Source organism: Stenella coeruleoalba, assembly GCF_951394435.1.
Source record: "Stenella coeruleoalba genome assembly, chromosome: 7".
NCBI classification, from domain to species: domain Eukaryota; kingdom Metazoa; phylum Chordata; class Mammalia; order Artiodactyla; family Delphinidae; genus Stenella; species Stenella coeruleoalba.
Genome location: NC_137153.1, coordinates 17,068,252 through 17,094,230, shown reverse-complemented (window position 1 = coordinate 17,094,230; position 25,979 = coordinate 17,068,252). Strand labels below are relative to the sequence as shown.

General features: G+C 41.5%; 1 protein-coding gene across 3 annotated transcripts in view; it reads left to right on the top strand.

Annotated features, from left to right (window-relative positions):
* The window catches only part of MSRA (methionine sulfoxide reductase A), a 370,575-nt gene that overhangs the window by 173,702 nt on the left and 170,894 nt on the right, over positions 1 to 25,979 (top strand). For all 3 annotated transcript variants that reach the window (XM_079927556.1, XM_079927555.1, XM_079927554.1), the window contains one exon: positions 6,124 to 6,243. In XM_079927556.1, the coding sequence (XP_079783682.1) occupies positions 6,124 to 6,243 (120 nt within the window). The remainder of the gene's footprint in view (positions 1 to 6,123; positions 6,244 to 25,979) is intronic.

Below are 25,979 nucleotides of genomic sequence, written 5' to 3'. Positions count from 1 at the left end.
TAAAATTGTCTGTCAATGACATGGTCTTATATATAGAATACCCTAAAGACTTCACTAAAAAACTGTTAAAAGTAATCAATGAATTCAGTAAAATTACAGTAATGTAACATATGAAAATCAGTTGCATTTACATACAGTAAAAATGAAATATCTGAAAGAGAAATAGAGAAAACAATCTCACTCACAATAGCATCAAAAGCAATAAAATAATCAGGAATAAATTTACCCAAGGAAGTGACAAATATTTATACTGTAAACTATAAGACATTGATGAAAGAAATTGAAGAAGGCACAAATAAGAGGAGAGATATCTCATGTTCATGGGTTGGAAAGATTAATATTTTAAAATGTCCATACTACCCAAGGCCATTCTATAGATTAAATGTAATTCCACATCAAACCCAATATCAAAATTCCAATGGCATTTTTTACAGAAGTAGAAAAAATAATCCTAAAATGTGTATGGAACCAAAAAAGATCCCAAAGAGCCAAATCAATTTTGAGAAAGAAGAACAAAACTGAAGGCATCACACTTCCTGATTTCAAATTATACTACAAAACTATAGTAATCAAAACAATATGTTACTGCAATAAAAACAGACACATAGACCAATGAAATAGAATAGAATAGAATAGAATAGAAGAGAGCCGGAAAATAAACTCATGCATATATGGTCAACTAACACTTGACAATGGAGCCAAGAATACTCAGTGGGGAAAAGTCTATTAAATAAATGATGTCGAGAGAAATGGATATTCACATACAAAAAAATGGACCCCTATCTCACACCACTCACAAAAATTAACTTGAAATGAATTGAAGACTTGAATGTAAAGATCTGAAACCATAGAACTCCTAGAAGGAAACAGAGAGAAAAAAAACTCCTTGACATTGGCCTTGGCAATGATATTTTGGATATGACACCAAAAGCACAGGCAACAAAGCAAAAATAAACAAGTGACATTACATCAAACTAAAAAGCTTATGCACAGCCACAGAAACAGCAGAATGAAGAAACAATGGAATGGAGAAGATATTTTCAAACCATGTATCAGATAAGGGGTCAATATCCAAAATATATAGGGAACACATACAATTCAATAACCCTCCCTCAAAAAAAACCCCTCCAAATTATCTGATTGAAAATGGCAGAGGACCTGAATAGACATTTTTCTAAGACTTACAAATGGTCAAGTACATGAAAAGATGCTCAACATCACTGATCATCAGGGAAATGCAAATCAAACCCACAATGAGATATCACTTCACATCTGTTAGAATGGCTACTGCTGAAAAGGCAAAAGATAACAAGGATGGCAAGGATGTGGAGAAAAGAGAACCCTAGTGCACTGTTGGTGGGAATGTAAGTAGGTAAAGCCATTATGGAAAACAGAATGGAGGTTCCTCAGAAATTAGAAACAGAACTACCGAATAATCAAGCAATCCCACTTCTGGGTATATATCCAAAGGAAATGAAATCAGTATCTCGAAGAGATATCTGCACTCCCGTGTTCATTCCAGCATTATCAGCCATAGCCAAGAGATGGAGACAACCTAAATGGCTATTAACAGACTAATGGATAAGGATGGTGTGCTATTGATGTGTATATAAATATATATATGTGTGTGTGTGTGTGTGTGTGTGTGTGTGTGTGTATATATATATATATATATATATATATACACATACATAATGTAATATTAGCCATAAAAAACAAAGGAATTCTGTCATTTGTGACAATGTGGGTAGACCTTTAGGGCATTATCCTAAATGAAATAAGTCATACAGAGAAAGACAAATACTGTATAAATTCACTTACATTAGAAGCTAAAAAAACAGATTCATAGAACAGAGAGTAGAATGGTGGTTTCCAGAGGTTGTTGGGGTAATTGTTTACAAACTTCCAGTTATAAGATGAGTAAGTTCTGGGGATCTAATATTCATCATGGTGACTATAGTTAATGATACTGTACTTTATAGTTGACAGTTACCAAGAGAGTAGATTTTAAATATTCTCACTACAAAAAGATTATAATTCTGTGAGGTGATAAATGTGTTAACTAACCTTATTGTTTTAATTATTTCACAGTATATATGTGTGTCAAATATGTGATGACGTTATAAATGTCATATGTCAATTATATACCAATAAAGCTGGAAAAAATCTTTTTAAAAGTTTAAAAAATTACATAGTACCACCTATAGTTTTGCCTAAAGGATGAAATCTGAGGTTGATCACGCCTCTGGATCCAGCAGCAAATTTGCAGGAAATATTGAGGATAGAGGAACAAGTTGAATTGCACCACAAGAATGCAATTGGCAAAATCCACACTGTGGGAAATTCTGCAGGTCAAGTGGCTCATGCTTTCTTCAATAGATAAATTAAAAGGGAAGGAATGGAGAGGGAACCTGTCAATTGAAAGAACTTTAAAGACATAATCAGATTTTTTTAAATGAGCAAGACCAAAGTATAGTATCAGAATAGATAACTTGAGTGATAAAAATATAAAGAAACATAAGGAAGTGAATACTATAAAATTCAGACAGTGGTTAGTTTTGGGGGGAGGAAGGGAGTTGTGACTGGGGTGTAATACAAGGAGGGATTTCTGGGGTGGGTGGCAAAATTCTAAATCTTGACCTGGGTGGTGGTTAGTAGGCCATTTGAGTAATGATAGGCGTTGAATTTTGCATCTGTTTTATGTGGTTTTTCTGTATCTGTTTTACTTTATAATAAAAGGTTAAAATATTTTAAATAAAATAGTGCACACTACATCTTCTTTGATGATATTCATGTTGTTTACTAGACTACTGTAAATTCTGAGAAATTCTGCCATTAATAAACCTTGCTTTGTTTAAACCACACACACACTTGAAGCCAAATAAAAGAATGCTTAGGTTATACTGGAAGCCACTAGATAAAACATCTGATTGCTTCAACGAGGAGTTTTATTCTTAGAACTTCTGCTTATCCTAAGTTAAGTACCTTTCTAAAAATTTTGACATTGGTTATATAACAGTTCCCTGGAGGATTATTTCAGCCACCCATGGCCCCCCTTGGAGACCTTTGTCCAGCTGGAGCTAGTTCATTCTCCCTGCTATCAGAGGTCTTATCTTGATCCTTATTAAACATAAAAGGGGATTAAATATCTCTCTACCTGCAATAAATTTTTGTTTGGTCATTTTAAGTTTTACGTCACGAGGAGGTAGTGAAGATGTAAAAGATATAGACTCTGGGGCCGTCTGTGTGGTACTATAGACAATGGTCAGGAAAGGCTGGTTGCTAAAATAGCCTGTTATATACCATGTGTGGAGAATACTGAAGGCATGCAGTACTCTTCGGTACCATCACTGTTAGTCGCTGTGAGATACAGAAATATTTTATTCGGTGAACTCCTCAGTTTCTGAACTTCAGGGGCTACGGTGCCTCAGCTTGGCACACCGCACGGCTCCTGGATACCTTTGTGGCCTTTTATGTTTGGTAATGCTGCCCAGCTCCTTTTCTACCTGTCCTTCTCCAGAGATTCCCTGTCATCATTCCTGTGATGGTTAATTTTATGTGTCGACTTGACTTGGCCAAGGGATGCCCAGAAAGCTGGTAAAACATCATTTCTGGGTGTGTCTGTGAGCGTTTCTGGAAGAGATTAGCATTTGAATCAGTACTCTGAGTAGATCAACCTCACCAGTGTGGGTGGGCATCATCCAAACCACTGAGGGTCTGCACAGAACCAAATGGCAGAGGGAGGGTGAATTCACTCTCTTTGCTTGAGCTGGGACACCCGTCTCCTCCTGTCCTTGAGCGTCAGTGCTCCTGGTTATCAGGCCTTCAGACTTAGACTGGGATTCACATCATTGGTTCTCAGGCTTTCAGGTTTGGACTAGAATTATAGTACCACCTTTCCTGGGCCTCCAGCTTGCAGACTGTAGCTCATGGGACTCCTCAGCCTCCATAACTGTGGGAGCCAATTCATCATAATGAATCTCTCTGTATATATATATTTGTATAAATCCTGTTGGTTCTGTTTCTTTGGAGAACCTTGACTAATATAATTCCCTCATCCCAGGAATGCAGGGAAGTAAAATTAGCAGTGAATCCTTGTTTCAGAGACTTGAGGATAGTCAATTTTAGTAAATACTCAGTAAATATTTAGTTATATTCACTAGCAGCAAACAATTCACTTGTAAACAGGAAAAATGGTATCTAGTGATGTGTAACTTGAACAATGCATATGCTTATGTTTTTCCTCGAATTCTTTTCTTTCCCTTAAAAAATGTATGTATTTGGGCTTCCTTGGTGGTGCAGTGGTTGAGAGTCCGCCTGCCGATGCAGGGGACACGGGTTCGAGCCCTGTTCCAGGAAGATCCCACATGCCGCAGTGCAACTCATCCTGTGCTCCACAACTACTGAAGCCTGCGCGCCTAGAGCCCATGCTCTGCAACAAGAGAAGCCACCGCAATGAGAAGCCTGTGCACCACAATGAAGAGTAGCCCCCGCTCGCCTCAACTAGAGAAAGCCCGCGCGCAGCAATGAAGACCCAACACAGCCAAAAAAAAAAAAAAAAAAAAAATCTATTCCTGGCTTCTGAAAAAAATAATAAAGTAATGTAAATCTATTACATACAAACTTGAAAAATGAAAAAAATATTTGTATATTCTCACCGCTGCAATATAATCATGATTATAATTTTATATATTTCTTTCTAGTCTGTTTTGGTATGACTTTTTTTCATAGTTTTGTAATAAAAACATGCATATAACTGTGATTTTCCCTTTTAAATTTAGCCTTAGGTAATTATGATATAATTATATACATATTTCCATATTGCTTTGTTATCACAAGAGTAATTTTTTTACTGCATTAAACTTCATCATTTGGCTCTATCATATTTTTTAACTGTTAACCTACTTTTGGTTAGTATGTTTCCCATCACAGTTGAGCAAATATATTTTTTATAATGTATAACGTCATGCACATTTCTTTTTGGTTGTTGCTCTGAATTCTTAAAGTAGTATATTAACAGGTGTCAGGAATTTCAGTAAACTTCTATCTAATTTTTCTTTTAGCTGTAATTTTTCTTTTAGTCATCGAATCTAGCAAATCTAGTGATTGTTAAAGTAGGAGGAATATATTAATTTGCCAGCTGTTGTTCTACCCACGATCTTAATGATATATGACTTAATAAAGCCATGTAAAACTTGAGTGAGGCAGTAATCTTGTTTACATCTAGGAATTGACCACAGAATAGCAGTTGTGGACAGTTTAGAAACTCATGGTAGAAAAATGAAGATTCTTTATTTGGAGCCCAGGAAAAGTAATGCAGCATTTTAGATGTGTGTAAGTATGTGCATACTTGGGAGATGGTTCTTAGTTTTCATTATATGTTCAAAGAAATCCAATAACTAACCACTGGTGTGAGCCCAATGTTTGTTAGTTGAATGGAATGCCATTTTTGTGAGTTTCTTTATTTGTTGTTCCCTCTTTCCCTGCCTTCCCCTGTCTCTCTTTCCTTATTCATTATGTTCAGTACTCGAACTCAGAAAAAGGTTCTTTTTGGTGAGCAGTGATTTATCACATGAAAGCTTCTAATGACTTAAAAAATTTAAAAAAACTGAACACATGTGAAATCGTTAATCAAATACTGTGTCAATCTGTTTTGATTTGGGGAAGTTTTCCCATTTAAATCAGTAATTTAGTGTTACCTTCCTTTGTTAGAATTTTTAAAGAAAGCACGACCAGGATGCTGATCATTAAATAAATTTCTGCTATTCCTACAACTTACTATGTTTTGACAAGTCCATAATGAACTGAGTGTTGAAATCATTCATCAAATGCAGTTATCCTTTTGCTGCGTTATTTCAAAAGGTAGAACTTTACTAACTCCATTAAAATTTGAGGCTTTCTAAGTTTTTGCACAACTAAAGCAAAGAGACATTCTGTTAAAAACCTTAAATAAAATTCTTTTCAGATGCTAAAAACTCTACTTCTTTAAAACATAAAATCTTAGTCATTTTTTATTACCAGATGACAGGAACAACTTCTCTTTTCTAGTGTAACAGGGCTTCTGATATGCAATGACCACCTTGTTTTTGACAAAGGACTAACCAGTATCGTATTTTTTCTTAGGAATGGGCTGTTTCTGGGGAGCTGAAAGGAAATTCTGGACCCTGAAAGGAGTATATTCAACTCAAGTTGGTTATGCAGGAGGCTACACTCCCAATCCTACTTATGAGGAAGTCTGCTCAGGTAGGAAGAATTTGCTCTATCATATAAGGAACAAGGACGGACTTGTTCCTGCTGGCGGATGATAGGATCTTTAAAATGGAAATAATTTTTTTGTGTGTTTTCTCAGTCTTCTCTTGCCTGTTTCTATAAATATACTTGCTGGCCTTTCACTTCATATTTTTAGAAGATAATAGACTTCCTACGGAATGTGTCATTTAGCGTTTGTTGCAGAAAAATCACCCTGAAACTTAATCGCTAAAACAATCATTTGTTACCTTATGATTCTGTGGGTCAGCAATTTAGACTAAGCTCAGCCTGGTGGTTCTTCTGCTGGTTTCATCTGGGTTCATTCATGTGATTCCAGTCAACTGGTGGGTTGCCTGGGGGCTAGTTGGCCTTTGATGGCTTCGCTCATACATCTGGCAGTTGCTGCTGGCTGTCACTTCCTCTTGCCTGGGGTAATGGGGATGATGGAACGTATGTCTTCACACACTGGCCTGGGTGAATTCATGTGATGGCGGATACAGAGATTAGGAGCAGTAAGAGAGGGCAAGCACCATTCTGCTAGTACTTTTCAAGTCTCTGAGTCACATTCACTATTGGTCCCATTGACCAAAGCAGGTCACATGGTCTGGCCCAGAATCTGTGTGGGAGGGACTTCCCAAAGGCAGGTGTACAGGGAGATGTGAAGAAATTGGGACCATCACCACATCACTCTATCACCTGGGACAAATATGTCATATACCAGACTTGTTTTCTTGAGGGAAAGACACTAAAAATCAGGCTATAATGAAGGGATTGTCAAACTGTGGCTTGCAGGCTAAATCCTGCCTGCTGCCTGTTTATATAAAGTTTTTTTTTTTAAACACAGACATGACTATTTATTTATGTTATCTGTGAATGTTTTCATGCCACAGTTGCAGTTGAGTGGATGCATCTGAGACAGTATGGCCTGTGAAACCTAAAATGTTTATGATCTGGCCCTTTACAGAAAAATATTTGCTGACCGGGATAGGCAGTTGGCTCCATGGCAAATTCTAGCTCAATTACCAGATAACCTTTCTGGAATTCGTTTTGTTTTGTTATTTCTGGCCTTCAAGGATTTCCTTTTATCTTTCTGCCAGCTCTGGTTGCATTTAAAACACATTATTTTTCTCTTAAAAATTTTTTTTCATTTTAAATATAAAAATGGTATATATTTAAGGTGTACAACATGATACTTTGATATACATAGTGAAACAATTACTAATAGTTAAGCTAATTAACATACCAATCTCCTCATGTACTTTTTTTGTGTGGTGAGAGCACCTCTGATCTACTCTCTTAGCAAATTCCAAGTATACAATACAGTATTACTAAGTACAGTCCCCATGCTGTGTACCTTGTATCTCTACAGCTAATTCATCTTACATAAATAAACGTTTGTACCCTTTGACCACATCTCCCCATTTCCCTGGTAACCACCATTCTACTCTCTGCTTCTGTGAGTTCGATTTTTTTAGACTCCACTTATAAGTGAGACGGTGCAGTATTCTTTTTCTGTGTCTAGTTTATTTCACTTAGCATAGTGTCCTACAGGCTCACTCATGTTGTTGCAAATGGCAGAATTTCCTTCATTTTTTTAGGCTGAATAGTATTCCGTGTGTATGTGCCACATCTTCTTTATCCCTTCATTGATGGACATTTAAGTTGTTTCATACCTTGGCTATTGTGAATTATGCTGCAGTGCACTTGGGAGCACAGATGTCTCTTTAAGATACGGATTTCACTTCCTTTGTGTGTATACCCAGAAGAGAGGTTGCTGGATCGTATGATAGTTCTGTTTTGAATTTCTTGAGGCACATCCATACTGTAAAATACATTTTTTAAAAGAATATTTTATTTACTATCTTAAGAGTTCTTAATAGGGAGAGTTTATCTAATATACAGCCCACACCACATTGACAGAAATGGGATTTTAAAAAAATATGTAAATAGTCTTATCGTTTAAAAATAAAGGTTTGCATTGGCGTTATTTGTGGAGGGCCCTCTCAGCTCTTTGAGGGCACTGCGAATGTAGGTGGCGGGGGGGAATTGGAGTTTGGGAGTTTGTTCAATAATGAGCGTGTCGATTTGTTTGCTACAGTATGAATTCTGATTTTTAAATGAAATTTGAACTGTGCAACAATGAAAATATCATGAAAATATACATATTCTTCTTTTTCTTGCTTCTGGAGAAGAATTGAAATAATTCTGATCGGTGTTGAGAATGTGGAATATCGAACAAAATACGTTAATGGTTAATCCATTTTTTTCCTCTCCTTCTGTTTCAAAATTAAACAAATGCTTATGCAGAACTATAAATAGAGAGATTCAGATGAACCCTGGAGATTGCCCAGGTGTATCCTCTTAAATCTTAGGAATGGAAATGAATAGATTCCTTCCTGTAATTGCAGACATGACTTAATAGCCTAAGACAAAAAGTTGCTAAGAAAACCTCCAGATATCTACTGCTTATACTGTTACTGTCTACCAGCAAAATGTTAATCATCAATTAGAATATCGTGGTTGCTGGTTTGCTCAGACTCTCTTCAATTCAGTTCTTCACCCTAACAAGAACAACATGATAATTGCCCTTTGTTGCACTCCTACTATGTGCCAGACACTGTAACAAGCACTTTTTGCATCTTTGCTTTTTTCCATCTAATCTTTCAGACAGCCCCATGAAGGGCCTCAGTTTCTGCTTTTTTACAGAGGGAGTGTTGAGGCTCAGAGAGAATAAGTAACTTACCTGAGGTCATATCTCCTGATCTCATTAGCTCTCAGCTCAAAACTTATGCCACTGACTGTGGTGTAAGTCACCCAGCTGTCATCACGGCCCAGCCATTCTCCATCTACCTATTTATGCTTCCCTCCTCCACATATTCTCTTTCATGTATACTTTTGAATCTATCGGTATGCTTTTTAATGATTACTGTAAGGAAAATACCAAGCAGTTTTTTTGGGTCTTTCTGATGTTTAAAAGGAAAAAGGAAAAAACCCTTTTAAGATACAGTTCATGCAGACATCTGGTGCGTTAGAGGCCTGTAGCAACAGTGAAGTACAGAAACCACGGAGGTTGCTAAAGAACTCTCTATTTGATGTGAGCACTACCTGCTAAGTTAGCGGTGGCATCCGGAAGCATGGTTGTCATGGAAACTTGTTCCTGATTGGAAAAAGATAGTTATAGGGTCTTATCCAGACTCAGAAGGAGAGATGATTTCTTTCCCCAGGCTTTTTTTTTTGTTCTGATCATGAAAGGGAAAAACAAAAAGGCAGACAGAAGCTGTGATAGAAAGGGCTCTCTAGCACAGAAGTGGTGGAGCCTTCAGATCCCTGGGAATAGCAGGGAAGGAGAACAAACAAGGTCCCCAGCTAATTAAAGATTTTTGACCAAGGAGAGGGATGGGGGAGACAGAAAGCAGGTTATACTGGTTAGGCCTCCCTACTGGGGCCTCAGGTGCTCAAAGCCTTGTTGAACAAGTCAGCCCTGGAGGGGTCTGCCTTGCAAGAAAGAAAAACCCAGGCTCTGCTAAGATGTATAATCGTTGCTGAGGTTTCATGTGAGAGAAATACTAGTCTGTGCTCCAGTATTTGCATTAATTTCCAAATTGCTTACTCTTGTGTTTGCAATTAAGCTTGTAAAACTTTGGTCACAACCAGGAGTCTTTTGTAAAGGTTTTCCTTTCTTCCTTCCTTCTTGCCTTCCTTCAAGAAAAGGAGCCCAAGGACCTGGATTGTGTGGCAACTGCCTTCTCTCACAGAGCAGGACGCCTGAGCCTGAGGTGCCATTGGGTTTTTTGGGGGCAGGTGCCAGAATTATAGGGCTAGCACTCAGGAAGGGGTTCTCAAAACCCACTGGGCTAGCTTTACCACTCCCTTCTACCCTGACCGATCATCTGGGAGATGCTTCTGGAGTCAGAGCTTGTGTCAGAGCTTCCACAAGTATTGTCTTGGCGAACAGATTGGTGATCACAAGCCATGGAACCAGAGCCATTGGCTGAAGTTGGTCATGCCTGCTTGCTAGCGGGTATGCATGTGAATGTGAAAGCAGGTGTGTGTCCAGACAGGCTGCATATCAATGTCTGAATGGTGTTTCTGTGTGGCTCCAGATGGGCCAGCGATTGGAGTTGTGCTTCGGCACGTGGAAAAGACATATGACTTCTAGTAACAGCCAGGAGAGGAGGTGGACCCCACGGTGACATTTATTAACGGCTCACCAAGGGGTCTGTTACATGCTGGGTGATCTGTGTGAGTCTAGAGCCTAACACATGTAGAAGACCCATGGGGAAAACAGTTCCTGAAGCATTTGCAAAGTTGCCTTTTGGGAATGAAGTATAAAATAAGCCTGTAATGCATCAGAGCCAAGACAGGCAATCACTTAGAAGAGAGCTTGGCTTTTGGGTCTTTGGGACCTCAGAGTAACCTGACGGAATGCCCTGATATATGTAAAAGGAAAAGAAGAGAACCTTAGCAGGGAGGCTGGTCAGCCAGGTCTGCCAAGCCGGCCTGGGAAAGGGGAGGTCCTGCTGGCACCCCCCCCCCCCCGGGTTGCTCTGTAAGGTTTGGCTGCTGGACAGACTCCCAGAGCCTGACACCATGACACTTTTAGGTTCTATCACTAACTCGTCTTGTTCTGATACACACTCTGTAGAAACTTCTCATCTTTTGTCCTCCCGTGGAGATTATTTACAGGAAGAGAATGCAAGGAGACCAGGTCAGCCAGACAGTTCTGCTTCTCATTTCAAATTCAATGAAATGCTATTCTGAGAAGTATATCTCAGTCTATTGTGAGTCTCAGTCTACACAGGTCTACACAGGTCATTCTCTCCATATTCAACTGGTCAACTGTGTAGACCAGTCTACACAGGTTTACACAGGTCATTCTCTCCATATTCAATTAACCGTGGGTTACATTCAGTGTAGAAATGGAATTTGGCCTTCAGAGCTGAGAGTCAGAAGCCTGACTGCCATGATTTTCCAAAGTCTGTGATTGCCTCCTTGCGTTTCCCTAGAGACTCCGTCCCTCACATGTCCATCATTTCATTTAAACCTGTTTTAAAAGTGACCACCCTCCTATAATAGGCACTTAAACTTCCTTTCCTCAGATTCATCAGTTAGTGCTGGAGCTCACAGCCTGAGAAACTTGCATCTCTCAGGTATTTTAGGCCTGAATTCTGAGTCCTCTGAGAGCTGCCCATCACCAGCTCCTGCACCAAGAACCCAGTCTCAGCTTGGACGCAGGGTAGCATTGCTCACAGCCACTGTTTGGCTACTGTTTCTTGTTGTGTCTCAGATCTGTCTCTAAGACATGTGCTGAGAAGTAATTTAAGTCTTAGTGGCCATCATTCTGTTCCTGAAATGATTTCTAAGGATTCATTCATTCACAAGGTATTCCTTAACAGGTCAGTGTATGCCTGGCACTGGAGAACCCATAAAAACCTAGAAGGGAACAGCCAGGAAGAGCCTAAATTTCGTGTAGGCTTTCTTGATGAATTAAATTCACCATTGATTGGGAATGTACTGCATACAAGACATTGTACTAAGTACTTCATATCATTGTATGTGATACCAAGTTGAAAAATGCTAGTACCTGTCTTCCAGAATTCTTTCTCTGTAGTTAAATGAAAGCTTGATCTTTCACATTTAAAGAGTTGTGCTGACCCTGGCTTTAGACACACACACACACACACACACACACACACACACACACACACACACTCTCACACAAACTACACGTTTGTTATGCAAACCAACTGATTAAATGGCATGCTGTTGCTTTCCTACGTTGATTTTAGAAGTAATTGAGCTATTCAGTTTCTTGAATACCCTGATAGAGAATTATTCTTACATTTTATAATAACGACTACACAGATGAAAATATGAAAAGACATTCTGCAATGGATAAGCATTCTGGGTTAATTTCAGTGCATTAGCCTAATACACAAATAACCCCATTTCTGGCAAGAAAACCCAGGATGTTCATTCACTGGGTAATATCTTTTCGTATTTTGCTTACAGATGTTCAGAACAATTCCATGTTTATCAGTCTATTCAAAAGCTTTTAGAAATCTGCACAGCCAAGTGGCACCAAAACCAGAAGCATGAAAGGGACTGTACAACTTTCTCTCATAAGAGAGATTTACACAGTCACCATAGAAAAGCTGAGGCCCAGACGCTTTTCTTTATCAACAGAATACTCTGGTGGATTCATGCAACGTGTTTGGTAGAAGTCCCGAGCTGGAGCCAGGGCTTGGGAGGAGCAGAGTGGGAGGCTCCTGTCACCTTCCGGTGGTGTCCATGCCGAGGCTGTCCCACTCTTTGGACTCAGTTGCCTCTCTTGTAAAATGGGGACAGCGCTGCTTTATGAAGCCCATAGGGTTGTGGTAAGGTTCTTATTTGAAAATAAAATTATTTCATATTGGGAGTAGGAAATCCAGGACATAAGCTTTCTATCACTCTAGCTCTTGGGTATATTAAAGATAAAATGATGGGTCAGGAAGCGTCGCTTGGCGGGGGCCTGGGCTCAGCCCACAGAACGTGCACGCAGCGCAACAAGCCAAAGCCGTTTTCTTCCTTTTCTCTTCTGTGTTCTCAATAGGTCATATCCACCACCCTCTCCAAATGCAAATCCTTATTTCCTCGATGCTTCAGAGCTCTAACAAAGCATTGAATAATTTCCCCACTAATATAAAAAAACTCAATATACTTTTTTAGTTTGACAATTTCTGAAGTGTTTGGGTGGATGTGCATGTCTATGTATCTTGCATGAGATTAATGACCCCATTCTTTTTCAAAGTAGTGATGAGTTCTGTTATTAGCAGATTTTACCAAGCAATGTAAAACTCTTTCTAAATTCCTTGCAGACTACATTAAATCTCTCTTTAGTGCATAGTAAGTCCTATTGTACTCTTTTCAATGTCAGTCAAGGTAAATTACTAAGTTATTGACATATCACTGAAGATGCCAGAATTCTGGTGTTCAGTTCTTGCTATAAGCAATTTGATCACTTTTTGCTCCTCTTATATTAGACATAAAATTAACCTTGAACTTGTAGCAGGCAGGGTGAAAATGCTTACCTCTCTCAAACCACCAGGCAGAAAGCAAGCTCCAAGGTCAGGGGTCCTGTGACTCCTAGTTATAACCTGGGTTCTAGGACCAAATACAACTTCTCCACGCATCATGCCCTTTTAAGTGAGGATGGCGATCAAGAATTCAGAGTGGGGCTTCCCTGGTGGCGCAGTGGTTGAGAGTCCGCCTGCCGATGCAGGGGACGTGGGTTCGTGCCCCGGGCCGGGAAGACCCCACATGCCGCGGAGCGGCTGGGCCCGTGAGCCATGGCCGCTGAGCCTGTGCGTCCGGAGCCTGTGCTCCGCAGCGGGAGAGGTCACAACAGTGAGAGGCCTGCGTGCCGCAAAAAATAAAAAAAAAAAGAATTCAGAGTGGAGGTGGCTGTTGAGTTTGAATTAAGATTTTGAGAGATCAATTATCATTTCAGTTAGGCTGGATTTTTTTTTTTTAATTGAGTACTGGGGTTTTTAATTTTTTTAAATATTTTTAAAATTTATTTTTTTTTACGGTACGCGGGCCTCTCACTCTTGTGGCCTCTCCGGTTGCGGAGCACAGGCTCCAGACACACAGGCTCAGCGGCCATGGCTCACGGGCCCAGCCGCTCCGCAGCATGTGGCATCTTCCCGGACTGGGGTATGAACCCGTGTCCCCTGCATCAGCAGGCGGACTCTCAACCACTGCGCCATCGGGGAAGCCCTGGGGTTTTTTAATAGTTCTTGTGTCTGCTGGATGCTCTCAGTGCTGTGTGCTATAGCCGGGAGCCGAGCTGAGGGTGTGACAGCAGAGCGTGCTGGAGCCTCTCATGTTAACCAGTGTGCTGGCATCTCTCGTTTCTCCTGACCTTGGAGCCAGAAAGGAAATCATTCGACCAGCAGGTGTTGTTGCCTTGCCCTCTTTCAGAGCTTCTGCAGGTCTGGTTTCCAGCCTGGGCTGTGGGCCGTGGGGCCTGCAGAGTTGGGAACAGTCTGCAAATCGATTTGTCCACCAGGCAGGTGCGGAAGGTCTGAGTAACCATCTCTCTCACAGCTACTTCGGATTTTCAGTCTGCAAGGGAGATGACGTTGTGAAAATGAAAGACACATTCATGCAGTCTTACTGAGCTCAGAGCAGCTTTTGGTCTTCACCAGTATGCCCTTCATGCCTGGATTCTAGAACCCCGGAGCACCTGTACTTGTGCAGAGGCTTGACAAAATCACGTGATCTCTCGTGCTCACACAGCCGTGGAACCACCGTGCTAATGGGCTGTCCAAAGTTCCCAAAGCTGAAACAAAATAGACATGCGCGCCCTTTGCTAGAGATATTTTGAGTTTGCTACAATAATTCAATACAGCATTAGACATCACAGAGGAGGAAGAAGATTTTTCTATAGCTTCAAAGGGCTGACAGCTGGCAAACACCAAAACATGAAGCAGCACAAGACCTCCCTCCTCAGGTGGTGAAGGAAGCATTCATGCCTTTCCTTCCCTGTCGGGTTTAGCAGCCAAAGACTCCAGTATGTCAGTGTCTGTTGTTTGTCGTTTAAGAGGAGAGGTGGCAAATGAATTTTGATTCTTTGTGGAGTCTCTGAAGATATTGCATGTTCAGTATATTCTTCATATGTCCTTGATGTTTTTGTTTTCTCTGGGTTGTTTAGTTGTTCTGTCACCTCTCTCCTTGAGCAGCTTAATTCGCTGCTGGGAACAGGTGTAGTGGTCAAAGATCAACAGACTGACAGACTCTAAGTAGTTAAATGTGTCAATATTTCAGCATATCTGATGGTAAAATTTGAATAGTCCAATTAAATGAAAAGAAACAATAATAAAAACATTCCTTATACTCATCCAGTGCTAGAAATAAGTTGTTCTTTCATTGTTTCGGGATTATATTCTCAAGGATTTAGGAGTGATGTGAAGAGGAATTTGCTATAGCAAGCAGTTCTTAAAACATAATTGCAAAAGCAATTGATGAATGTGCCTACACTGATATTTTCAAATCACATATAATGGAGCCATAATGTAATATGAGAAAAAAACCTTATAGGGGGTTGAGCTTCTCTAGGAATTTTATGTGATACTTTGGGTCTTAATTACTTCATAATGACTGGCAATTTTTAAAGCCTGAGAATTAGTTTTATTTATTTCTTTTTCCTTTCCTCCTTTCTTTTTTTCTTTCCTCCTTTCTTTCTTTCTTTCCTTTTCTTTCTTTCTTTTTCTTTCTTTCTTTCTTTCTTTCTTGTCTAAGTTACATTAAAAATAAATATCTGGGTCAATTGCTGTCCCATCTGCCAAGTTGAAACTGCAAGGGACTCGTATGAAAACACAGTCGCCCATCATGTGAGCGAATCACCCAGTAGGAACGGAGCAGCTTCCGAAGAGGTCACTGCTGTGTGCCAGGCCTGCCTCAGATTTGCTGGGGCCTCATCAGCATGCGAATCAGTCACAGGCCACTGAGTCCTCTCAGCTGTGGGCCAGGCTTTGCTTAATAAATCCTGGGCTCTAATGCGTGGAATTGCAGGGTCTGTTGGGGACGCCGAGGGAAAGAGCTGACCTCAGCCTCTTCAGGCTTTGCACATGGGAGCCAGTGCCCTGTCTCTGGGGCAGAAGCTTCCTGAGGAGGATGCTTACCCACAAGAGAGTCGGGCCCTTTTACTTGTAGCTGTCTCCTTTCTCTTCTTCTTGTCATATTCTCTCTCCACTTCTCCTTCCCTTCCCTGTGTTTCTTCTTCTTTCCTGTGGTTAAGGATACATTGCTTTTCTACTCCACTACCATTATAATTACAATAGTCCTAGAAAGTCATAAGAACTGGTGACTTACATGTTGCCCATCTTAGGTTTAGAACAGTTTATAACACAAAACTCTCAACAAATATTATTATAATAGTAGCTTATATTAATTGCTGGTTTATAAAATCTACAAAACATTTCCAGAGGCTGAGCTTTGTCACAGGCCTGTGAAATAGGGCAGCATTGTCGCCTCCACTTACAAGGGTACAAAGCCCTCTGGAGCAGAAAGTTACTCGGAGTTTCACCCACTAGTTAGAGGTCCCAGCCGTCTCGTCTGATGGCATTTCTTTTGAAGAAAACAGAGTTTGTATTTCAGACTGTGTCCTTCTAAGCTTTTTCTTTATGCATTTCCAATAAATGCATTTTCACATGCCTTTCTTGAGCATTTTAGGATACTTCAAAAGATATTAAATTAAGCAATGAAGTTCTTGTAGGAATAAACTAGATTTTAGAAAATGGTTTATTAAAAAATGTCTGGTGGTCCAAAACTATTTAGATGAACTTGATCTATAGAAACATGGATTTCTTTTTCTTTTCGTTGGATGTATCTTAGAGGTCATCTGTTTCAGTAAGTCTTGAAACTTTTGGTAAGCATTAGAATGTCTTCATCAGATAAAGATTTTGCACAGAAGTCTATTATTAAAACACAGTGTCCAAGGTACTCTGATTAGTGGAGGGGGCTCCCCCTACACTGTCCTCGTTCTTCAGGCCAAGGAGGTGCTTCCTTGGGGCTAAGTCTAGAAAGCAGTTGAGGACCAGGGACGACTTCACCCTGGGCTGAAACATAAATTGAAAAGGAGAAGACCACCCAACCACATTACACACTAAAGGAGAAGACCTCCCGACCACATCACACGCTTAAGGAGAAGACCTCCCCGGCTACTTCATACACTAAAGGAGAAGACCTCCCGACCACACTACGCACCAAAGGAGAAGCCCTCCCGACCACATCACACACTTAAGGAGAAGACCTCCCGACCACATCACACACTTAAGGAGAAGACCTCCCGACCACATCACACACTTAAGGAGAAGACCTCCCGACCACACTATGCAGTAAAGGAGAAGCCCTCCCGACCACATCACACACTTAAGGAGAAGCCCTCCCGACCACATCACACACTTAAGGAGAAGACCTCCCGACCACATCACACACTTAAGGAGAAGACCTCCCGACCACATCACACACTTAAGGAGAAGACCTCCCGACCACACTACGCACCAAAGGAGAAGCCCTCCCGACCGCATCACACGCTTAAGGAGAAGACCTCCCCGGCTACTTCATACACTAAAGGAGAAGACCTCCCGACCACGTCATACGCTAAAGGAGAGCTCCCCTCTCTGACCACATTCCACACTTGTGCCTGCTTTAAGGCTGCATACTGGAAGTTACAAAGTCCCCAGGATTGTCAGGCAGACCATCCAGAGGTAAAGTGCTGGAAGGCATGAGAATGGCGCCTTTTATTCTCTACCTTCTCAGAGATATACCCAGGCGCCAAGATGTACCCAGGAGCCCTAAGCATAAGCGTTTTTGTGTGAGTTCTGAGTCTCCCATCAGAGGCCCAGAGCCTCCAGTTCCTCCCAATCACTTGTCTCTATCCATTTTGTTTCAGTTCTGGTGCCTTGAGCATATTTATTTTAAAGCCCTCCCTCCCCTCCTCCTTTCTGGAGGTAAGGAACTGTTGGCTACTGTCATACCCAGGCCCTGTCCCTGAACCTGCCTTGCTGCTGAAGGGGGGGTTGACAAAAAGTCATAGGTGCCTGAACTTGCGTATCTTTGTGCAGAAGAAAAAAAACCTGTCACCTTAAAAAATCTGTTTAAGGCTTGTTGAGTTGTATTTGGTAGTTTGAAAATGCTCCAGGGAAAACCATCTGTCCACCTTGGAGAGTCGGGTTATATAATGGCTAAGCCACATACTGGGGGTGCAGGTGGGGTCGGCATGGGAAGAAGCTATCTGTTTTGGGCTCTTCAATAACATTTTTTAATTAATAAACTTTATTTTTTAGAGGAGTTTTAGGTTCACAGCAAAATTAAGAGGAAGGTACAGAGATTGCCCATATACCCTCTGCCCCCATCCCGTGGTCTCCCCTACTATTACCATCTCCACCAGATGGTACATTTGTTACAGTTGATGACCCTACCTTGACACATCACTATCACCCAGACTCCATAGTTTGCATTACGGTTCACTCTTGGTGTTGTTCATTCTGTGAGTTTGGACAAATGTACGGTGACACGTATCACACAGGGTATATCTTATTTTCCATTCTCTGACTTGGCCTTTGCAAATGTCCTGGGCTTTTCTCTTTGGGTTTGCAGCTTTGCTCTGCACACTGGTGTTCCTGACATTGGTGCTTTAGGCTCTGCCGGCCTCACTCTTACCTCGCGGATGGGCGGCTCTGTTGCTCATGGTTCCGCTTTGTTATACTCAGGTAACCTCAGCACAGAAATTCCAGAAAGGGGGCCTGGACCTGTTTCCCTGAGATGCTGTAAGATACGAAAGTTCCAGAAAAGAAAAATAGAACCTCGTTATTTCGGTTTGTTTCCAAATTTGGACTGGAGACAAACACTGCCCAGACAAAGTGGACACAATAACTGTAAGATCTGTCAGAATAAATGGGAAAGAAATGGGAGAAATCAGCGACTGTGTGTAGGCGAGTCATTGATGAATGAGGCTCACTCTGTAATTTGGACCAGTTGCAGCAGAATAAAAGCTCCGCTTCTAAGTGAAGAATCACACATGACAAACAAGCAAAAGCTACTGAGTGCCACCGTGCCTGGGCCAGTTGTACAGGGCACAGAATTCTGGTTAGTGATGAAAGTGGAGTGAAAAAGCTGCATGTAGCCCAAGATCCATGGAATAGAGAACCAGCAATGTTTCCTTTGCTCCTTAGGGCAGAGGAGGGGAGAGGGAGAACACCTCACAGTGCTAGCTGCACGAGCACGTAAGCGAGACAGCTCCTATGTCGACAGGTGCAGATGTGCTGGTCACGTAGCCTGAATTTAGGGCAACAGATGGACGATTCATTGCATGAATTGGATAGCCAGGGACCTCAGTGCCTGCTGGGTAATCCAAGGACGCATCAGGTTGACCTAATGACACCACACTTGGGCAGAGGTAGAACCAGGGTGCCCACCATCTAAAAGGGAAGGGAATAGCCATTTGCACTGGTGGGGAGAAAAACAAATGAAATTCAGTAAGAATAAAGGAAATCCCATCATCGGTGTGTATATTTGTAAAGCGTTTTTTGTCCGAGGACTTATTGTCTTTCATTTGTCTTTGCAAGACCTGACCTTTTCATGTCACTTCCGAATGTTGTAATCATATGACATTCAGAGCACTGGAAAGGGAAATAATATTTGGGTATTTGATATATATGCAAACTATATTTGAAATAAATTTTCTTAACACTGAATTTTTACTCTAAGCACAAAATGAAAGATAACTTTCTTGAAAAGAACTACAGAATGTGGTTTGGTTTTCAAAATACAGTATAAGATGTAGAAAAGATGAAGCCTTCATTTTAAAACCAAATAGTATTGAACTAAAACAAAAAATAATTCTGTGTGACTCCTTTTATGACACTTTAATCGTGTACACAATAGCTATAGTCAACTCTGATGGTACTCACCTTTTCATTTGATGATGAAATGAATGAATTGGCACATTTTTAAGCTGCTACACACTCAGCACTCTTATATACATTTAGTAGGTGTGCACACTCATGTTAGGGTCTCCACTGAAGGCATTTAAAAACTCATCACCTGCTCTGCAAAAGTCCCTGTGCCAGATACAGTGGGAGGCAGGAGAGATTAGTTGTTGTTTTCATGAAGGTGCACATACATTGTAATAGGGAAGACCCTTTGTATTCTGTTACAAGGTAATCACTAGAGAGATGTTGCCTATAAGCTTAAATTATACAAAATGGCCCATCTCTGGGAACCCTGCCTCCCAGGTAATGAGCATTCAGCTAAAATACCTTTGTTTAGCTCACAGGAAACATCCTGACCAGGCCCACCTGTGAATGACTGCAGGGAGGAAGAAATGAACACATCCCCTCTGGAGGCTGACTGAACCAGGAAATGTTTGACTTTATTCCTTCTGATTTTAGTAAAAAAGAAACCTGAATTCAGGCAAGATGTTTCTTTGGGACCTGAGTCCACCATCTTCATGGTCTGCTGGCTTTCCAAATAAAGTCCTATTCCTCTCTATTGACCTGTCGTGCAGCGAGCGGTATGAGTTTGGACTCGGTAACACCATTACTTTTTTAGAAGATAGACTTCAAACTTAGGGATAAGTTTTGACTAAAGAGCTACTCTTCTAGAAGCCAATCCTCTATTAAAATTCACCCTCAAACTATATCTATACCTAGAGTATACTGTTTGCCCTCAGACTATACCTGTGTCATTAAGTCTCTGCTAAACTGGGCTTCCCTCATGTCCAGTAGCTTATGAGAACTCCAGCTGTTAGCCTGTGGCAGTTCACCTTGTGTAATAGTATGCCACTTCCTTAATTGTCCAAAAAAATCTTATTGTAGAATGAAACTATTATCAATTATGTGCACCTAGTTTAAACTAATTGTAAGATATATTTGATTCTAAGGGTTTTTTTCCCCCAGAAACTCAGCATTGAATCTTTTTCAAAGTTTTCTATTCTGTGGCGTTTCCAGATACATTTTAACTTGTTTGTTGGAACTCTGGCTGTCTGGGCTGAAGCCGGAGTTGCCAGGCAAAGCTGCTGCAGGTTGGGCCCAGGTGGGTGCAGCAGGGAGCTGGCTGTCGGGCGGGGCCTGAGCTGCTTGGACAAGCAGGAGTGAACAGGTGGGTAGGCCTAAGGGCATGGCTGGAGTGCTCAGGGTGAAGAGGGAGAAGGGCAGGTGGAGTGAAGGATACCTTCTCGAATACATGGTTACTGAGTTTAGATGACTAGTCAGTGAGAAACCTTTAGCCTCGATGGATGGGCCGGGGTACAATCTCGTATATCAAGTCCAAGGAAATAAAATAACCTGGAATGAAGTGAGAGGCCAAAGGAGAGGATCCTAGGAAGTCAGTTAAATGGATAGATAGGCCGGTGTGTTGAAGAGACTGAAGCGAGAGTCAAATGGGGGAAGTAGGGGTCAAGTCGGCCCTCAGAGGGAGAGGAAGCTTTAAACCCATCTCTGAGTGTGTGCTGCCACCAAGCCGGTGTGAGGGGGGTGTGGGTGAGTCAGGGCGGCTTCTAGGATTAGGTCATGACAAACTGAGGGTTTTGCCTTTGCTTCAGGAAAACAAGAGATGGAGTGCCGTTGCTCACTTTTCACCTGTGGCTGATTTGATGCGGAGGCTAAGTATCCTGCTGGTGTTTACCCAATTAAGTCCTGCATGTAGGAGAGGCCAATCTATATTCCAGAATCAGACCTGAGCTCGGGTTCCAAGCGGCTGGCTGGTGGAGACTTGGCCAAACACAAGGTGGTGGGGAGAGAAGAGAGAGGCCAAGGGTACAGGCTGGTCTGCAGCAGCCACATGGAGTCAAGGTCGATTCTTGACTCCGGGAAGATCACGATGCACACTGGATGGTGATTTGGGCAGGACAGGGACATCACTGGGGTCTTCTAGGCAGGCATCAGCTCAGGGCCCTTCCTCTCAGCCAGGTCTGTAGGATGACTGAAAGGTCCTGAGGTCGTCACGAACTGTGATGACCACTGGAATGAGTGACCCATGGCTCAACCAAATTGGCAGAGCTGGAAGGGCCTTTGGAATCATCTCTTTTTACACAGTGGGAAGTAGAAACTCCAGAAGGTTAATGACATACCACTGTCAGACAGCTGGCCTATAGCAGGGACTTGGTCAGGACGCTGGTCATTTTTTTTTTTAATATACTACATTTTTAGAAACAGTTCTATCGTGATATAACTGACATACGGTAGACTATACATATCTAAAGTGTACACTTTGATAAGGTTTAACATTTGTAGACACTGTAAAACCAACTCCACAATCAATATTGAACGTATCTATCACCCTCAAAGTTGTCTCATGCACCTTTGTAATTCCTCTTCCCTGCCTTCCTTATCCCCCCTTGCTCCCTGCCACCCTGCCGCCAGCACCCTAACCCCCATGCCCAGCCAACCTCTGATCTGCTTCCTCAAATTTCTAGATAAATTTGCATTTTGTAGAGTTTTATACGGAATCAGACACATATGATTATCATACTTGTCTGGCTTCCTTTATTCAACACCGTCGTTTTGAGATTCGGTGGTTTTTGTATTTAGCAAGGGTTTGTTCCTTTGCATTGCTGAACAGTATTCCATTGTGTAGATATACCATCCATTCACCTGTTGGTTAATATTTGGATTGTTTTCAGTTTGGCTGTTACAGATAACACTGCCATAAACACTTGTGTCTAAGTCTTTGTGTGGACATATACCTTTATTTCTTTTGGATAAATACCAAGAAATGGAATGACTCAGTCACATGGTAGGTATATGTTTAACTTTTTAAAACATTGCCAAGCTGTTTTCCAAAGTGGTTGTACCATTTTACATTCCTTCTGGTTATGTGTGAGAGTTCCAGTTGCTCCACATTTTCACCAACACTTCGTATGGTCAGTCTTTTCAATTTGAGTCATTCTAATAGATGTGCATTGATACAGCTTTGTGCTTTTCATGTGCATTTCTCTAATGACTAAATGATATTGAGTATTTTTTAAGGTTCTTACTTGCCATCTGTATATCTTTCATAAAATTGTCTATTCAAATCTCTCATACATTTTTATTGGATTATTTTCTAATTTTAGAGTTTTGAGAATTCTTTATATATTATGTTTACAGGCCCTTTATCAGATATATGATTTGCAGATGTTTTCTCTGAGTCTGTGGCTTGTCTTCGCATTCTTTTAACAGTATCTTTTGAAGAGTAGAAGTTTTAAATTTTGATGAGGGCCAATTTATCAATTTATTATTTTGTGGATCGTCCTCTTAGATATGACATCATATCTAAGAAATCTTTGCCTAATCCACATTCACAAAGATTTTCCTATATTTTTTTCTAGAAGTTGTATAGTTTGACATATACATTTAGGTCTGTTATCCATTTAGAATTAATTTTTGTTTATGGTGCAAAAACCCCACAGTCTTTTTTTTTTTTTCGGTACGCGTGCCTCTCACTGTTGTGGCCTCTCGCCTTGCGGAGCACAGGCTCCAGACACGCAGGCTCAGTGGCCATGGCTCACGGGCCCAGCCGCTCCACGGCATGTGGGATCTTCCCACACCGGGGCACGAACCTGTGTCCCCTGCATCGGCAGGCGGACTCTCAACCACTACGCCACCAGGGAAGCCCCCACACACACAGTCTTTTGACATATGTGCAATATAGTAAAAGGCATGTGGTCTCTTTATCCACACATGGTTATAGGAATCTTCTACCAGCACCATCATGTTTAAATGCAAAGGTTAACCATACATTAAACATGTACGACACTCAAAAAACACCCCACTAAAATACATTGCCCAGTTTTCATAATACATTTAATGAAAGAATAATAAGGTCATTAAGGACAATCAGTGTTTTGTTATATTCTTGATTATATATATTTCTTGATATGAACATAGTTGGGGTAAGAAGTAAGCTTCTTCCCTTTTAATGGGGACCAACATAGTCCTGGACTCAAGTTTAAAACCTTGACAACAGCAATGATTACCCGTTGTTTACCCACCACCCCCTCCTGTTGTGGTGATTATGGCACTTTAGAATTCCTGGAGAGGATGCAGTGCTTAATCACGTAATTATGTCCCAAACAACACGGGCACTCTCTCTGCCATTCATAGGAACAGTGCAAAGAGAAGTTTGTTTGGGTTCTCATTGTGAAGACCCAGCGGGAGGAGAGGCTGCAGTGGCTGAAGAGAGCAGCTCATAGACAGGGAAGGAGTTGATTTGGAGACTAAATAGGGCCGTGTAGGGATATCGGGGGTTTTGTCTGTGCTTGTCAGGTACTTATGAGAGGAGGAGTTTTTAGCACCATTCCATCGACCTTAGTATATAAGTGTATGACTCAGGTTCCACGACACAGGATTGGAGCTGGTCATTTCATCTCTGGGGATTCTTTATGGGCCCTAGTGTTCTGCCTTCCACTGTGCTCCTGACCCCAGGGATGTACTTTCTTTCTGAAAAGCAGTAGAGAGATACAGAAAGGGGCATTAGAAGTCAGCAGATGGAGGCGTTTGTGTTCTGACAGTCCCTTACATCTGCTGGGGGACCAGGAGTAAAGCGTTTAGCGTCTCCTAACACTGATTTCCTTATCTGCCAAACAAGGAGAAGGGTACCTTTTAGTGGCCTCATGAGCACGCTGGGAGAATGTGCTCTCTACGTGTACAGCATTACTGTTAGTGGGTGGGCCATGCATTCTTTCATCCAGAAAAAAATTACTTGCACATTTTTTTGTTTGGAGGCACCATGAGAACTGGCCTTCCCTCGTCCAGGAAGCTTCCCTCACCCCAGGCCTGGGCCCCGAGGCTAGACCAGCTCTCCCTGCATCTCCCCGTCCCCCTTAGCATATTTCCCTCGTTGCACTTACCCTAGCACGATGACCGTTTTTCTCCATGCCTGGAGCAGGAGTTTCTTTAAGGGCCAAGACCTCCAATTTATCTTTATAACCCTAGTGCCATTTAATAAATGTTTGTTGAATAAGCAACTAAATGGGTAAATCTGAAGATGAGCAGGACATTCCTGTGTTAAAGGAATTCATCTTGGATGAATGGAGGAGATGGACGTGTATATGAGTACTTGCCTTCCACTGTTCCAACTACAGCAAGCAATTCATTTATTCATTTTTAAACCAAGTGGGACCACTTCATTCTCATCTAACGGAATAGCTTTTATTGGCACTCAAGACATTTGGGGGGAGAGTATGTGACTGACAAATGTTTTCTAGAAAGAGTAGAAGAGACAAGGGGAGACACTATTCTTTCATTCCAGTCATCACTCGTCTGTAATATTTCATGTCTGTGGCATCTCCCCCTCCACTCCCTAGATTAGGTTGCCCCCCATCCCCCCCGCCACCCCCGCACTGTACATTCTCGCAACACCATCCTTCTCTTTTCTGACAAATTATTTGTTTACCATGTACCTCGGCAGCTGTCTTATTCACTACCCTAGCCTCATCATCTAGAGCAGTGCCCGGCAAATAGTACGATCTCTGCAGATTGCTATTGCATAATTAAATACACGTGCAAACAAGTTCTGCACCGTAAAGAATTTTAAAAAACAACCCTGACTTCAAACATTTTAAGGCCATGAGTTGTTCTTTCACCATCATGGGCTTTCAGTATGGCTCTGTGACCCAGTATTCCTTCTGAGCAAGGCTACGGGCTGACCTTCTCAACAGGTTACACTAAGCCATTCAGTGGATCTCCAGATACCTCGCTGAGCTGACCTATTGCATAGAATTATTTCATGTTGTCCTCCTGGAATCCAGGTACAACTCAGCTTCTTTTCATTATCACACAACTTTATAGCAGAAACCTTTTCCCACCTCTTGGGACCCTTATCTTTAGCTTTCTGGAAAAGATGCAGCTTGGAATGCAATGGCACAGGCAGAGAAGGCAAACCCCACACGCATTCGCAGGTGCTCTGTGTTTCCTCGCATGGTCATTTGTCTTCAGGTTTGAATGTTTCTCCATCGCCTTTATTGGCAGCTGAAAATAGAGTTCTTGCCAGTGTAGATGCATTGTTACCACAAAATGCAATTTGCTGCCACACGTTGTGTTCAGATAATGGGAAAGGGTAGAATTCATCCACACAATTGTGCTCAAAGCAGTGATACCACAGAGTGAGCCATGCTTGGTTTTTCTGAATCATTTAAATGGTTTCATTGTAAGATATCCCTTTGTCAACTATTTTTCAGTGGGAAAATAAAGGCTCAAAGGAAT